This window comes from Protomyctophum bolini, assembly GCF_963924005.1.
Source record: "Protomyctophum bolini genome assembly, chromosome: 4".
NCBI classification, from domain to species: Eukaryota; Metazoa; Chordata; class Actinopteri; order Myctophiformes; family Myctophidae; genus Protomyctophum; species Protomyctophum bolini.
Window position 1 is genome coordinate 22,915,905 of NC_137865.1, and position 14,243 is coordinate 22,930,147.

The 14,243-nt window shown below is 41.3% G+C and overlaps 1 protein-coding gene across 2 annotated transcripts in view; it reads right to left on the reverse strand.

The window, feature by feature from the left end:
* Positions 1-5,039: 5,039 nt before the first annotated feature.
* Positions 5,040-14,243, reverse strand: part of furinb (furin (paired basic amino acid cleaving enzyme) b) — a 125,689-nt gene continuing 116,485 nt past the window's right edge. For both annotated transcript variants that reach the window (XM_080761862.1, XM_080761863.1), the window contains exons 14-16: positions 13,561-13,691; positions 11,594-11,722; positions 5,040-8,368 (exon numbers count right to left, since the gene is read on the reverse strand). In XM_080761862.1, the coding sequence (XP_080617988.1) occupies positions 7,644-8,368; positions 11,594-11,722; positions 13,561-13,691 (985 nt within the window). In that variant the 3' untranslated portion in view covers positions 5,040-7,643. The remainder of the gene's footprint in view (positions 8,369-11,593; positions 11,723-13,560; positions 13,692-14,243) is intronic.

Here is a 14,243-nt window from a genome sequence, read left to right on the forward strand (position 1 = left end):
CTATAAATGATAGCCATGATTATGTCTTACAATTGAAATCGAGAAGAAGACCAAGGAAAACTCCTCAGACATAAACTAAGAAAATATTTTATTTTTCCGTGCTCATAAAGAGCTGCAAAGTGCTAAAAGTGAAAAGTGCAGCAGAAAACCTTTGGGTCATAGGCCCATCGTCAATGCCTCGCCTACTGACCGGCATGAATTAAGTTTTAGCTGCAAATGGCAGCATAAATAAATCACATCAATACACACCACTTAATGTGATGTGAACTGACACGATGAAGCTTCACTCGCACATTATAAAAGACATACATCACATCAATCCACATCACATACCTAACCCTAGCCCTAACCCTAAATTCATCATGTGATGTGGGGATGACGTGATGAAGCCTTACTCACCAATGTGAAATGATACGAGACATAAACACACATCACATACCGGGCCTGTGTTCATATGTGATGTGGGCATAGATGAAGCTTTATACTCACAAATTGGATCTGATAATATAGCACAAACAATGCTCTTATGACCTAGAGGTTTGCTGCTGGACTTCTCACTTAAAGCACTTGGAGCGCTTTATGAACATGAACAAAACAAAAAGATTCTTGGTCTCCGCCCAAGCAGTTGGCCTTAGGTTTGTGGCCAGTCTTTCTAGCCAGTTGTCCCACATTTCCATTTTAAAATCTACATGTTTTCAAAAGAATTGCCCACATTTAAATATACATTACAATTTATGCCATTTGTGGACGATTGACAAATTATACGAGGTGCAAATTATGCAATGGCAGAAGCATTCTTTGGACCCCAGTATTTGTCAGCAATACAGCAACACTATGAACATGAGAACACAACATACATACAACACTGAGGATGACATTAGAACACAAGAGCAATGAACAGAGTGCATGGCGTGCAACGAGCTATCCGCAATTTGTGAAATAATCACATAAAAATATCACATAAATGCACATCACATACCGGCCTGTGTTCATATCTGATGTGAACTGACGTGATGGCGCTTTACCAGCAAATGACACAACGCAAATGACGTGAAACGATACAGCTCCAATCAAATGATTAGAAACTGTATGAGAGACACGACCCGACACACGCACCACATACACTAGTGAAGAACTAGTGATAGATAGGAAAGAAAGAAATGACTTATGAAAAATAAAGCAAAATGCGATTAAAAACTCTGACCAGAAAAAACAATAACTTTATTAAAGCAAAGAATAGAAGAGAAGATGAAAGGTCGGGGTAGAAACCGTGCATGTTCGATACTAATAGGTTATATTCAATAATGGATGATCTTTGCATCGTGAGCTTGTAGATCAGCTATTTGCTACTTTAGTGTGTGACACTGTAGCATGACCAAGTAAGGAAATTAATTTACAAAAGGTTGAACTATGGAGATACAAGGTTTCTGCCCGACATCAAAAGATAATAAACTACGTCCACTTACCTTCAATATCAGCACTAAACAAAACAAACTAACCAACGAAGAAAATCTGCCATAATTTTCTTCCTGTTAGTTTGGACAGATCTACAGCATAGAAGGCTGTAAACAGTGTTAAGCAGGCTACATGCTACCATAATGATACCGGAAATAAGTCGCATGACGCCAAATCACATTTTGTACACACAGTCCACTAGTGAAGAACTAGGGCAATGGGCAAGGAGAAATAAAAAAAAATACTTTTTTTATTAAAAGAGAAAGGAAATAGAAATTCTAATAACTCGACACAGAAAACAGCACAGAAAGACTACAACAGAACATACATAATGTGATGTGACGTGACGCGACAGCTTTACCCGTAAATTATGTTAAACAATACATAAATCACATTGCGGCATGTGATGTAGAGTGGCATTATACACAGATTACGTGAAACGATACACGGTGCGAATGACAACCTATGGTATGGTAGCATGTAGCATGTAGCCCACTTACACAAGCATCAGGAATCAAAAGGTTCATTACTAACCTTCACTGCCAACAGCACCCAGGAGTGGCAACAGCACTGTACCTTCAATACCGACGTCGCCTTGTCAGCTTCACGTTCTGAAATGACAAGAAAAAAATATATCTATTTAGTTGTCGGCCTACAGGATGACATTTTGTAAGTCATAACAGTCACTGAAAGCTGTGTCACCAATATCTTACTTTATTATTGTCACAAATTGTGATTAAAGCTCCTATAAGCAATAATGTCAATTTTAATGATTTTTATTTCATTCAGCAATGAGTAAAACACACATGATTTAGTCTCTGCGATACATCTAGGGGCCACAATCTGCAGTCAAAGATATTCCTAGAAGCTTTGTCATTGGTCAGAGAAAAAAAAAGAACCCGGTCAAAATGACTGACCAATCAGGAAGTAGACAGGCAAATCGACCAATGACAAAGCTAGGAACATCTTTGAATGCAGATTGTGGCCCCAAGATGTGTTAGAGACAATATTGTTTTACCCATTGCTGGCAGTCTGAATACCAATTTTTTTTAAAGTACATTTGACATATTGCTTATAGCAGCTTTAATGATTCAACCCATTAAACGGCGACTTCACCCCTTTTGCAACCAGAGCTTATTTTAATGATGTTTGGGAGACAAGAAACACTTTCCTGGGTTTTTTATGTGGGTAATCGTCGTTTTTATATATGTAGTATTTCAAAAGTGTCCATGGGCTCCATGATGTCATGGACAATGGGCTCACTTCCTCCCTAGACTACATGTTGTCTCAGTAAGACAGCCCTCCCCTATGCACAAGGAGCAGTGCACCAAAGCATTATGGGAATTGTAGTCTGGGTAGGAAGTGTCCATGAAATCATGGACACATTGAAATACTAAAAACACATAAAAACCTCAGTAAGGTTTTTCACCCAAACATATGTAAAATCAGATGTATGACAATGAATGGTCAACTTGACATGTAATGGTGACACTGCCCTTGTTTCTACTACAGCCACATGTAATCCAGGTACATACCATGGGGGGGCTTCCGTCGCTCAGTTGAAGATAGCCGGTATTAATAGAGCCGCGTAGGTTGTATGGCACAATACGTCCCGAGCACCGTACGCCTCGTAATCTCAGGGAGCGTTCGTTGACACCGTTATACGTTTCAGCTCAGCCGAGTAGACACTCTATTATCAATACCAGCCATCTCCTGATGACCCCATCCAAGGTCACACATGACACCAAGGTCACATGATTAACCTGCAAGACATAAATAAAAACAACATTACTCTTTATCCAGATTTCATACATTGTAAAATTCATATAATATTTCACTTTATCGTCTACTCAGGCTTATGTGAACACTGCAGACAGCTTTTAAGTTGCTTGATTCAGTATTTAAATATTCATTTTAGCTTTTTAACTTAAAAACTGTCTGTAGTGTTCACATAAACCCGAGTAGATAATACAATGACAAAAAGTTAGTTTTTTAAAGTGAATTGTCCCTTTAAGATATTGGTAAAAAAAAATCTAAACTTCAAAATCTACATTATATAACTTGAGTCAAAGTTAAAAGGTTTTGGCATCAAAATGTACTTAAACATTTCAAATGGGACAATCTGCATACTTGGTCATTTTGAACAGAAAAAAACCTTTTGAAAATAGCAGATCTAAAAGCTCACAATGTGTCACATCACATTCACAATGCATTGCGAGCTTGTAGATCAGCCATTTTCACAGACAAGACAATGCTTTTGTTGCGATCAAGGCCCAAGGCCTCAGTCACACATAAGCATATGTTCTGGGCTCTGCCTGCATGTGTTTGATTGCCCCCCAAAATCAAACACAAATGTTTGGTCAAAGCATGTGCCTCCCATTGGAAATGCATTGGGGCGGCCATTAAACAGACAAGACAAATGTTTTTTTTGTGTGATCGAGGCCCAAGGCCAAAGAACGAGTCCTATAAAAGGACAAACATTGCTGACATTGTTGTCCATTTAGTGTCACAATAAACAACAGTCTTATAAATACTCTGTTTAAACAATAAACAGTCCTATAAATCATCTTAATGTCTAAACAACAACAGTGCTCAAGGATAAAACCGTGTTTCTCAAACAAACGCTTCTTACCTTGGAACAAACAGCTCTGCTCACAGACAGCATGAAGTGGATCCCAAACCAAACAGCATGCTGGGAAAAAACATGGCCGCTCCTATTTAAATCCAAAGCCCCGCCCACTGGATCCGGTCACCTGTTCAACTAGTCCGTCCGTCATTGGTCCGTTAGTCAGTGTGATTTGTGTTTGGATCATCCACTGTTGATGTAACTGCTGTGTGCACCACACACACACACACACACACACACACACACACACACACACACACACACACACACACACACACTCATGCACTCACGCACGCACGCACGTGCATTATTTCACCCTTTGGTTGGTTATAAAGGCTTATATTAATAAACACAAGGACGTGTGTGTCTGTGGCTGTCTGTATCAGCCTTTATAGGTTTGTTTATTCCGCCATCTTGTTTGATATTTGTTTGAGTGTCACCACCATCAGCCTTTAACAGGTGTTCAATCAGGCAAATGAGCACCAGCAGCCATCTAGCAGCTGATGCACTCTGGGAGATGTAGTTGTTGAGACTGTAGAAGTTGTCTGAGGTGTCTTGTAGAAGATCCATGCTCCATTTATGAGTTTTAACTCAACAATAACGATTCATTATGAACTAATAACCTATAAGCTCATCAAGTGTGGTAGGACAAGGTGTCAAATCTTGAGGTCCTGCAGAAGTGTGGTCTACCCAGTGTTGAAAGCCTGATCATCAAGGCCCAGTTCCGGGCAGTAATGATACTGCCTGTGATATTTTTACAAAATCTCATTGACCCCCATTATAATTTTCTCAACTTTTAAAGAAATATATTTCTAAAACTATGAAAGATTTCAAAGATAAATTTTCAGGCAAATATGTCCACCGTAAGATGAACATTTACATGCGTGAATGCGTGTGTGGATGTGTGTGTGTTAGAGCTATGAAACAGCCCCAAGCAAAGACAAGATGGTAGCCCACACAACATCCAAAGTATTTTTTATTCCAGCATGAAATTTAAATCTCCACAATATTAACACCCAGTATCAATTAAATAAAAAAGTGTACAAAAGAAATAGATACAAAATATGATACAATATCTGGTAATTCGCTTATCATCGTTGATTGATCACTTGATCAATTCTAGCCTTTTGATCCAAAGACTTTGATTCAACTTGTGAGCCTTGTGAAGATATTTAAATATGTTCACTGTCCTCAAATGTATGGCCCTTGCAACTGAACGCAAGAGCTCTATCTCGATACAGCCATTCCCGGAAGAGCCCAAAAACCAAAATGGCCTCCGTGGGGAGAATGAAGACAAACATATTTTTCTACCAGTTGCAACCAAGCTAGAGAAGGTCAAAGAGCTTTGGGTTAAGTTTTTGTTGTTGATATCTTTGATACTTTCATTTAAAAATAATGAACAGCCTTCTCCAGGCTTATGGGTGATGTATAGTATACCTGCTTGGGCTCCGGTGTCGAGCTCTGGCAATTATGGCTAATTAACTGGAAATATATAAAAAAACGATATTTATAACCAATAAACGACTTAATCTTGCTTATGTAGGTTAATCAAATAATGTAAATGCAGGTTTTGTTGCATACTTTCTAAATGTATTAGTATGCATACTATCTAGTATGCACAATCTAGTACGCATCTAGATCAACAAATCAACACAATGTTTTATATAATCGCCAAAATGGATTAGTCTGATTAACCATCTTAACACTCTATTATACTTTTGTTGTACAGTGGTGGCATACAAAAATAATGAAAATAGCCGATCGACAAGCTCACGTGGCGCATTGCTCGATCATTAATCGAGGCAAACGTCTTAAACAATCAGGATTGGAATTCATATCTCGCCCAGCTCTACTGACAATATTGTCACGCTGTGACCTGGAGATCTGCTTGTCTTGGGGTGTGTGACGCCAGCAGGCAACAAAGAGTCAATCAGGCATTATTCCAGCACACAGCTATGCAAAGGATTTGACTGATATGCTGCATCTGCAAGTTCCCACTGGTGCCTTAATTGGTCTCAAAGCATCCTCCAGATTCTCATTATCAAGCAGCCTCCAGACTGTGGATTTTTATGCAATTTGTCCTGCAGATACTTTGTATCTCAAGACTTCAATTCTCTCTGTGCAGCTGTGACTGACAACTATTAATCTTCTCAGCATGTAACCTTCACAAAATGTGGAACGTACAGTTGATTGTTAGAAATGCACAGGCTTCGACTGCTAATGTTTTTCCTTTTTTTTCTTGCGAACACAAGGTTATTCCTTTGCAGAATGTTGACAATGCAAAAATTTAACAACTCAACAGTGTGTTGATTCTTCTCAGGTTAAATTATAGGCCAAATGTTTTTTGAAATTATTACACTGCTTATTAAAGTCGTAGTGTATAACCTTTTCCAATTAAACAAAAGTAACTTTTTATATAATCTTTCACTAGAAGAAAAGGGTCCCGCACACCGTCTTCACTTATAGAGCAGCAGTTGTATGCGCATGCATAGAGTGAATGCCAGATCGAGTGGCAAAGGGTATTTAATGTTGTTTAAAGTCATTTAATGCAATCAAATAGGACTTTTCTGTTTGGATGTATGGGCTGTAAGGCCAGAAAATAGTTGACAACGTTTCGGTCTAAACGTCCTTCACCAGGTATCTCCTGAGAAGGTCGTTTAGGCCAGAAATGTTGTCACTCTGAATAAAACAGCTGCTCTGGAAGTGAAACAGTGTGAGGGACCCTTTTTCTTTTCATGATTGGCATTTGGTTGCCGGCTCCCTCCTACGCACCTGTCCTTGTAGGTGTGCCACAAGGCCTTCTCTCTACAAAATATAATCTTTCACTGGCATATTTTTCACAATAACCATTCCACATAAATGTGATTTTGACAACTTCTTTAAACAGTATTTTAAACTTCGCGGAACACTTTAAACTCAGTACTGTGATTTGAGAACAAAATTCAGACAAGACAACGGAGCAACCGGAGTCACCCCCCCCCAAAAAAAGGAAAATCGTAAAATGGACGCTACACAGTAAGACTGTAAAGAAAATGGATAAATACACTCATACATTAGTCATATAACTTTCTATAATAAAAATAAATTGCAATACACCACTGAGTTAAACTATTGAATGTCAAAGCAAATACATAGTGAATCAATATAATCTCATGGTCTTAATCAAATGATAAATTACAAAAAACACAAAACAAAACAAAATGCATTTGGATTTTAATAATGTAAGGCCTATGCATTTTTGTGGTGATTGACTGAGGTCACATTACACAGTAAAATCCTATGCGTTAATTTAACTCAGAAAATGTACAAATGGACCCTTATGGCCTGTACCTCCGAGAAGTGTACAAAAGGAACCAAATGGTCCATTTGGTTCCATATGTACACTCTCAGAGTTCAACTAACACTAAGGAATTGACAGTGTGTGTAGTCTCATGACAGCCTGGCTCAAGAGACAGTCTGACTGTCTCACAGAGCCAGTGACACACGGCTAGAGACAGACGGATGGACAACAAAGACACATGGGTTTTAGAGACAGACCAGGAGGTGAGATGGACAGTGAGCGCTAGAGTGAGCTCTGTGTCCTGATAAACGCTGTCCTCTCACTGTGGCCGTCCACCTCCTCGCTGTCTGACTCAGACTCGTACGCCAGCGTGTCCTCGTCGCCCCACACGGTGGGGATGCCCTTGTAGCATATGCGCGCCTTCCTCTCGTGTCCCTGGCCCAAGGCCAGACTGATGCCCCCCGACACGGCGGCACGGGGCGTCCGCCTGGACCTCCAGCTCCAAGGCGGGCCGCCGCCAGAGTGCATCTGCAGCAGGATGAAGACTCCGGCGAAGGCTGCCAGGATGAAGGCACAGCTGAGCACGGCCACTAGGGCGGGCCAGTGGGAGGAGGACGGGGCTACGCCGCTGGGGGCGAGGGGTTCAACGCCCCCTCCTCCTCCTGCTACGTCGCCCTCTGCCGAGGTCTCTCCCCCGAGCTGGGCTGCCTCGCCCTGAAGTCCCGCCCCGGCGCCGGCGGGGGACTTGCGCTGGACCTGGTTCTGGTGCAGACAGGAGGTGAGGACCAGGTGGCTGTGAGGCGGGCAGGACAGGCAGTCCGTGCAGCCCGTGCCACGGCAGGTGAGGCACGCTGGGTTGCAGGGCAAACAGGCCTGGACTGAGGACTCGTCCTGGACCAGGTCCCAGGTCTCCAGGGACAGGTTGAGGAGCTGAGGGCCTGAGGTGAAGCCCGGCGGGCAGAACTTCACGCAGCCCTGGAGGAAGAGGGAGAAGCCGGGGCTGCACTCTGGAAGAGATGACCACAAACAGACAGGGGGGGGGGGTGAGTCTGATGCAACCAACACACCAGTGGCAGTGCTTCAAATACTGTACTTTTTACTTTACTTGAATATATTAAAAATATATACTCCACTACATCTCAGACACACAAATATATAATATTGATATTTTTACTATTGTACTTTTTTTCTATTTGAAAACTTTAGTTGCAGGTTACTTTGTAGATCTCTAGATTATTATTACAAAACAAACATTAACCAATTAAACCCTATGTGCAGACACTCAATCCGGTGATTGAGCTATCAGCCCAAATGAAAAGTCTCCGTGCCGGCTATGACCAGCCTCGGTGTCCCTGAAAAACAGACAGCTATACTGAAACCATTTCTTAAACCAGGAAATTCAATCTTGCACAGCCAGCAAGACCATTTATAAAGTCCCTTTCCACCATGTTCTGTGGTTTAAATCCGTAGAAAAATATCTGTCCAACAATGTACATCAATGTCAACTATTTTTATCATGAAGGTCTGATCCTAGTCACCGCCTGCCTCATTATCTTAACAGTGCCTCAAAACGCCACACCATTAAGGCAATTGGCCATTGCACTATTTCACTTCTCACTGTGTGCCCACAGAATACAAAACACTCACATTTGTCATAGTGTAGATGCAATTCTCATTCTATTTGACAGTCAAAACACATTTTTCCTCAATTGGCTGGCTAGGTACATTTTCAATTTGCATTGACACGGTTGTTCACTGGGTACAACATTGCATGCAAAATACCATGCGCAATGAATGAATGAATGAATGAATGATTTTATTTCCATGTCTGGCTGCCTTTCGCAGCCCATCCCTCACAGGATTATTCAGACACACTTTACAATACATTAGATTTCCTGTGCCAACATGCAGACACCAAAATATTAAACATAAATCAATATCACACAATGTACATAACACTAATCGAGAGTACATTCAAGTAGTCCATATGGTCAAGATAGAGACTAAAGTGGAGGGAGAGAGAGAGGGAGAGAGAGAGAGAGAGAGAGAGGGAGAGAGAGAGAGAGAGAGCGAGAGAGAGAACAATGTTTAACTTAGACAAGGTAATACACACACATACATACATAAATACATATACATGCATACATACATATACCTATATACAGTATACATATACTCACATACACATAGGCCTACATACTGTACACACAAAGAACTCAGATCTCCACTTAGGAGTTGGTATGATCCATCACAGTGCCACTATACATCCGTTTTCTTCCGTTCCAGGCTTTATGGATAAAGTTTGAGATTGCGAATGTATGGTATTGGTTATCAAATAAATATTTAACTAAAACACTGTCCAGGGAGTCAGGGACAGACCTACATGTACTTTGTCAAAGAGCGTTTTTCTTAAATCATGATAAAAAGGGCAGTACAATAGAAAATGAATTTCATCCTTAACCTCACCAAGTTCACAATAACTACTCTTTTTCGTTTCAACACGGTGCACAAAGAGATGACAGTGAGAATGATTGTAGAATTGTACAGCATGACGGGTGATCGGAGTAACATCAGATATGATATGACTTTATTATCAGCTCACACTGAAATTGCGACCCAGCAGCCATGTATGCAACACATGGACACAACTTACTGTATAACCATACAAATGATAAAATAATACGCTATAAACAATGTTTTTTCTAGTATCTCTGTGTTGAAGATTTTGTTTTGACACCAATAGCAACACTACACAAACCTGTCTCGTTTCAATGCAAATACATGGCAGGGTTTACCCAGAAGGAGCTATACACTGTTGTTTAATGTTGAAGAGTCACGAGTGTGTCCTTTCAGTGTGTCTTGTCAGTTTTGGCAAATAACAAAAAAAGAATTAAAAAAAATAAACTACGCAACTACAACTGGCAACTTGAGAACGGCTCTTGCATTGTTGCAGCGATAGTATCATCTCCTGCTGGTACTTCAAGCCTCCGTGCTCTTGATTAAAACTGACATGACATATGCCGTTTCCAGGCGCGTTTGGCACAGTGCTTATTCATTGCTGGTGTCCACAGGTGTGCTCAGCGAAAAAATGCTTGTAAGTAGTAAGCAAGCCAAGTAAGTGAGAATGCTTGTACAGTAAATGTACAGTCTGCATGTGTAAGCGTTTGGTCCTCCCAAATTCTGCGATTATAAGCATTTTTCAAAGGGCACACTCCCCCACACTTTACATGTGGGGGAGGAGAAAACGACAAAAGAAAAACATTGAAAAGGCTCAAATCAATAAAAAAGTAGTAGTAGTAAAACAGTCAAACAGGTGGGTGTGCAGTTAGCTGGGGAACGCCATATTGAAGAGGTGAGTTTCGAGAGCCGTCTTGAAGAATTGGAGGGTGTTGGGGAGTGTATTCTACAGGGTTGTGACAGCAAAAGATCACCCTAACTCCAATTCCAATTCTGTGTCTACAGCCGAGGCATTCAGCATGTTGTTGTGCAAGGCAGTGGTTCCCAACCTGGGAAGGCGCGAGGCCTTGTCTGTTTGGAGTGGTCCAACAAAATGACCAGCATCACGACAGACGCGTGGAAATCGGCTATTTTTGTCAAAGAGATTTGGTGTAGATGCCAGAAAAAAACTGTCCAAGTACAAAGCCAACTCGGGTTTAATTTTCCAAATCAAGTGCAAGTGGTTAAGCAAAGGATAATTGCCGGCATGCCGGGTGTTGTTGACATATATAACCCTCGACAGGATGATTAAACTCTAAGGCGAAGTCGAGGGGTTTAATTAGTAACAACAAAACCAAATATTTAATTTTCCTTGCTTACAGTAATGAAAGTGTTGCGCTGGCTGTCGTCCAGCGCAATGCGGTCGCCTGCCCAAACAAGTTAGTGTTGATCAAATAGAATACCGGTACATTGTCATCGACATATTTTTCCCGAAATCTAAAAAAAAACATTAAGAGCAATGTTTAGCTCGCAAGAATGTTTATTTCTGTGCATGTGCTGCTTTGTTGGACATGGCATAAAATAAAGCAGCGCAGCAGGTACTCTGGGGCTTCGATTAGACAGCGGCCTGTTATAGAGCTCATTCAGCTTATTCAGAAATAACAGCTGAATTCAGTGATTGTGATGCAATGGGAAACAATTGGGAACCACTGCTTGCTTAAAAGCCATTTAGGACTGAGGCCGGCATTTGCTATATATATAGTAGATGCTTTCAGAGCCACTGACATCAGTCTCACCTATACAGATCTGCTGAGCGTCAAAGGTCTTGCAGCTGTTGTTGGACGGCCGGGGGAAGTCGGACGACGAGGGGTTAACGGCGCTGGACCCGGTCCCCCACAGGATGAGAGTGAACTGACTCAGAACGCCTGCAGGGAGAAGAGGAGGACGTGTCAGTTTGAAAGAGCAGGACGAGTGCCATGTTCTTTTCATCCCAGGAGGGGACAGGGAGAAGGGTGAGTCGGCAGAGTATCAGAATCATCTTTATTGTCACATCACAGTTTTACGGTAAAAAGGTGGCTGACATTTGTTTTTGTGCATAGTTCCCATTGTGTCATTTTTCCAAGAAAACAAAGAAAATGTTTGAGCGCTTTTACCAAGAAAAGTACAAAAAGATATTTAGAAGCTTGTTTCACAAATGGCCCAGCCGTAGGGTCTCTCTTAGCTCATTTACAGGCTGTAAAGCCGTACAACCAAGGTTCCACAAAGGGCTGCAACTATCCATTATTTCCGTAGCGATTATTCTATCCATTACCTTTACGATTAATCGAATAATCGAGGAACATGTTTTTTTATTTAAATCTATATATTTTTCAGATTTTTTATACATCAACAAACCACGTAAGCCCTATTGTAATAATTGTATACTTTGTGGTTCAATGGTGTCATGCAAAAATAGCGGAAAAGGCATGCCTACAAGCACTGAGCTTGTAGAAGTGCCTACTGTATAATGACAAAATAGGGGTACTAGTAGGGGGGCTAGTTTTTATTTTTTTAAGATATTTTTGGGGAATGACACACTGCAAAGGTCGTCAGGATCGGGAGTCGAACCGGCAACACGCTGTCAGGCTGGATCAGCAGTCTAGGTGCCCAGACGGCTACGCCAGCCGCCCGGGCCATAGGGATACATTTTTTATGTATTATTTAATTAGATAATCTTTTATAATCCATTAGTTAGATTGACTGCTGCACTCCTAACCTGTGGCTTCCACTGCCACCCGTCTTATTCTCCTCTCTGTGGTGACTCTGGTGAGGTAGCCCTGGGAACACTCCTATGAATCAAGTTGTTTACAGCCTGATGTTTCTCCAAGGCGAACATGAGTCAGTTCAAATGGAACTGTTCAATTGTCAAAAAAAACACTGTCCAAAAACATTTCATCAAATGAATTTCATCCATTTAATGGTTGTTATCAAAGTGTGCCAATTTAACATAACAATTATACAAATGGAACTAAATGGACTTGTACATTATCAGAGTTCAATTAACACACAGAGCTGTGCATGTCTTGCCTTTTAGTCAGGATGTGCTTATCTGGGTTTTCTGCCCGAACAAACTCCCATTATGGAGGAAATGGGAAACAAAGTGTGGAACTGCTAAAATCTAAAATATCTAAAACTACAAATTAACCAGGAAGTGTAGCCCCCCAGCACACTATAGTGGCTTCACTCTAGGCTGCGGTAGACCGGCAATGATGTAAGAAGAGGGAATAATAACCTTCCAAACACTGGATTTTGGTTCATTTAGAGCAGAAAAAGGAGTAATAAGCGCACGCGCGTCGGATCCGTATGTATATCTGTATGTAGCCTGTCTAACATGTGAGTAAAAAAATAATAATAATGAATTACTCGATTAAATGAAATTAAAGAAAGATGAGGTCCCTCTTTTTGGCACAGGCGGGTCGCGGAGAGAAAAACGAGGCCCCGCGTTCTTGCCATTAATACGGTTAACTACTAGTTAATACATGTTTTTAATGATAATTATGGAAATATGCAAGGAACTAAAGCGATTAAATAAATGTAGTGCAGTAAAAACTACAAAATGTGCCTCCGATATGTAGTGGCGTATTACAGCAAATATTAAATTGTTCTTAAGTATACAGTACTGAATGTGAATGTAGTTAGTTCCATGACACCACTGGTAAAAAGTGGCTCTTGTGAGATGATGAGAAGTGGGCTCTCCAGTGTGACAGCTGGTGAATTGTGTTACCAGATTCATGTCCTCCTCCTCCAGCCTCGTTCTCGATCTCCAGGGTCCACTCCCCTTGAGGATTCTCATCCCACGAGTGAGTGGTCATGAAGGCCCAGTCGGTGAAACCCTCCGAGGAGAAGTCATGAGGCCTGAGAACCAAGGACAAGGGACAGTATGAGGGGAGGGGATTCATTGGAATAATTGTTGAATAATCCGTTTAGAGATGTGCATCATGTAAATATGTTGTATGTCTTTGTTCCATATTAGAAAATGTGAGAGAGGCGCAAGGGTGGCGAAAGGGTGGAAAGGTTCCTGTCCAACACCGAGTCTATATATGGGTGTTCCAAACTGCCGAAACTGTCGAATGGAAGAGCAGGACGACGTCCTTCTGGTGGGTGAGTGAGCCAGTAGGGTCAGCAGTGGAAAGACTACACAGAAATGTGTGGGGAATTTGGGAATTGGCATAGGCCAAGAAAAAAGTGTGTGTGGTTGAAGGCGGAGCGGCTGTCAACACATGCTGGCTTTGCCAAAAGTAATGGTCCAGGCAAATGAACGAAGGCTTTTTAAATTTGAACATTGGAGATTGATAAATTGGGAGGAAACAATTATTGGCTACTCCAAAAAAGAAGCAAAAAAAGCATGTTAGCTATATATCCCTGATGGAAGCAGAGCTGCTGCCCACACGTGTTGTGATGGACTAA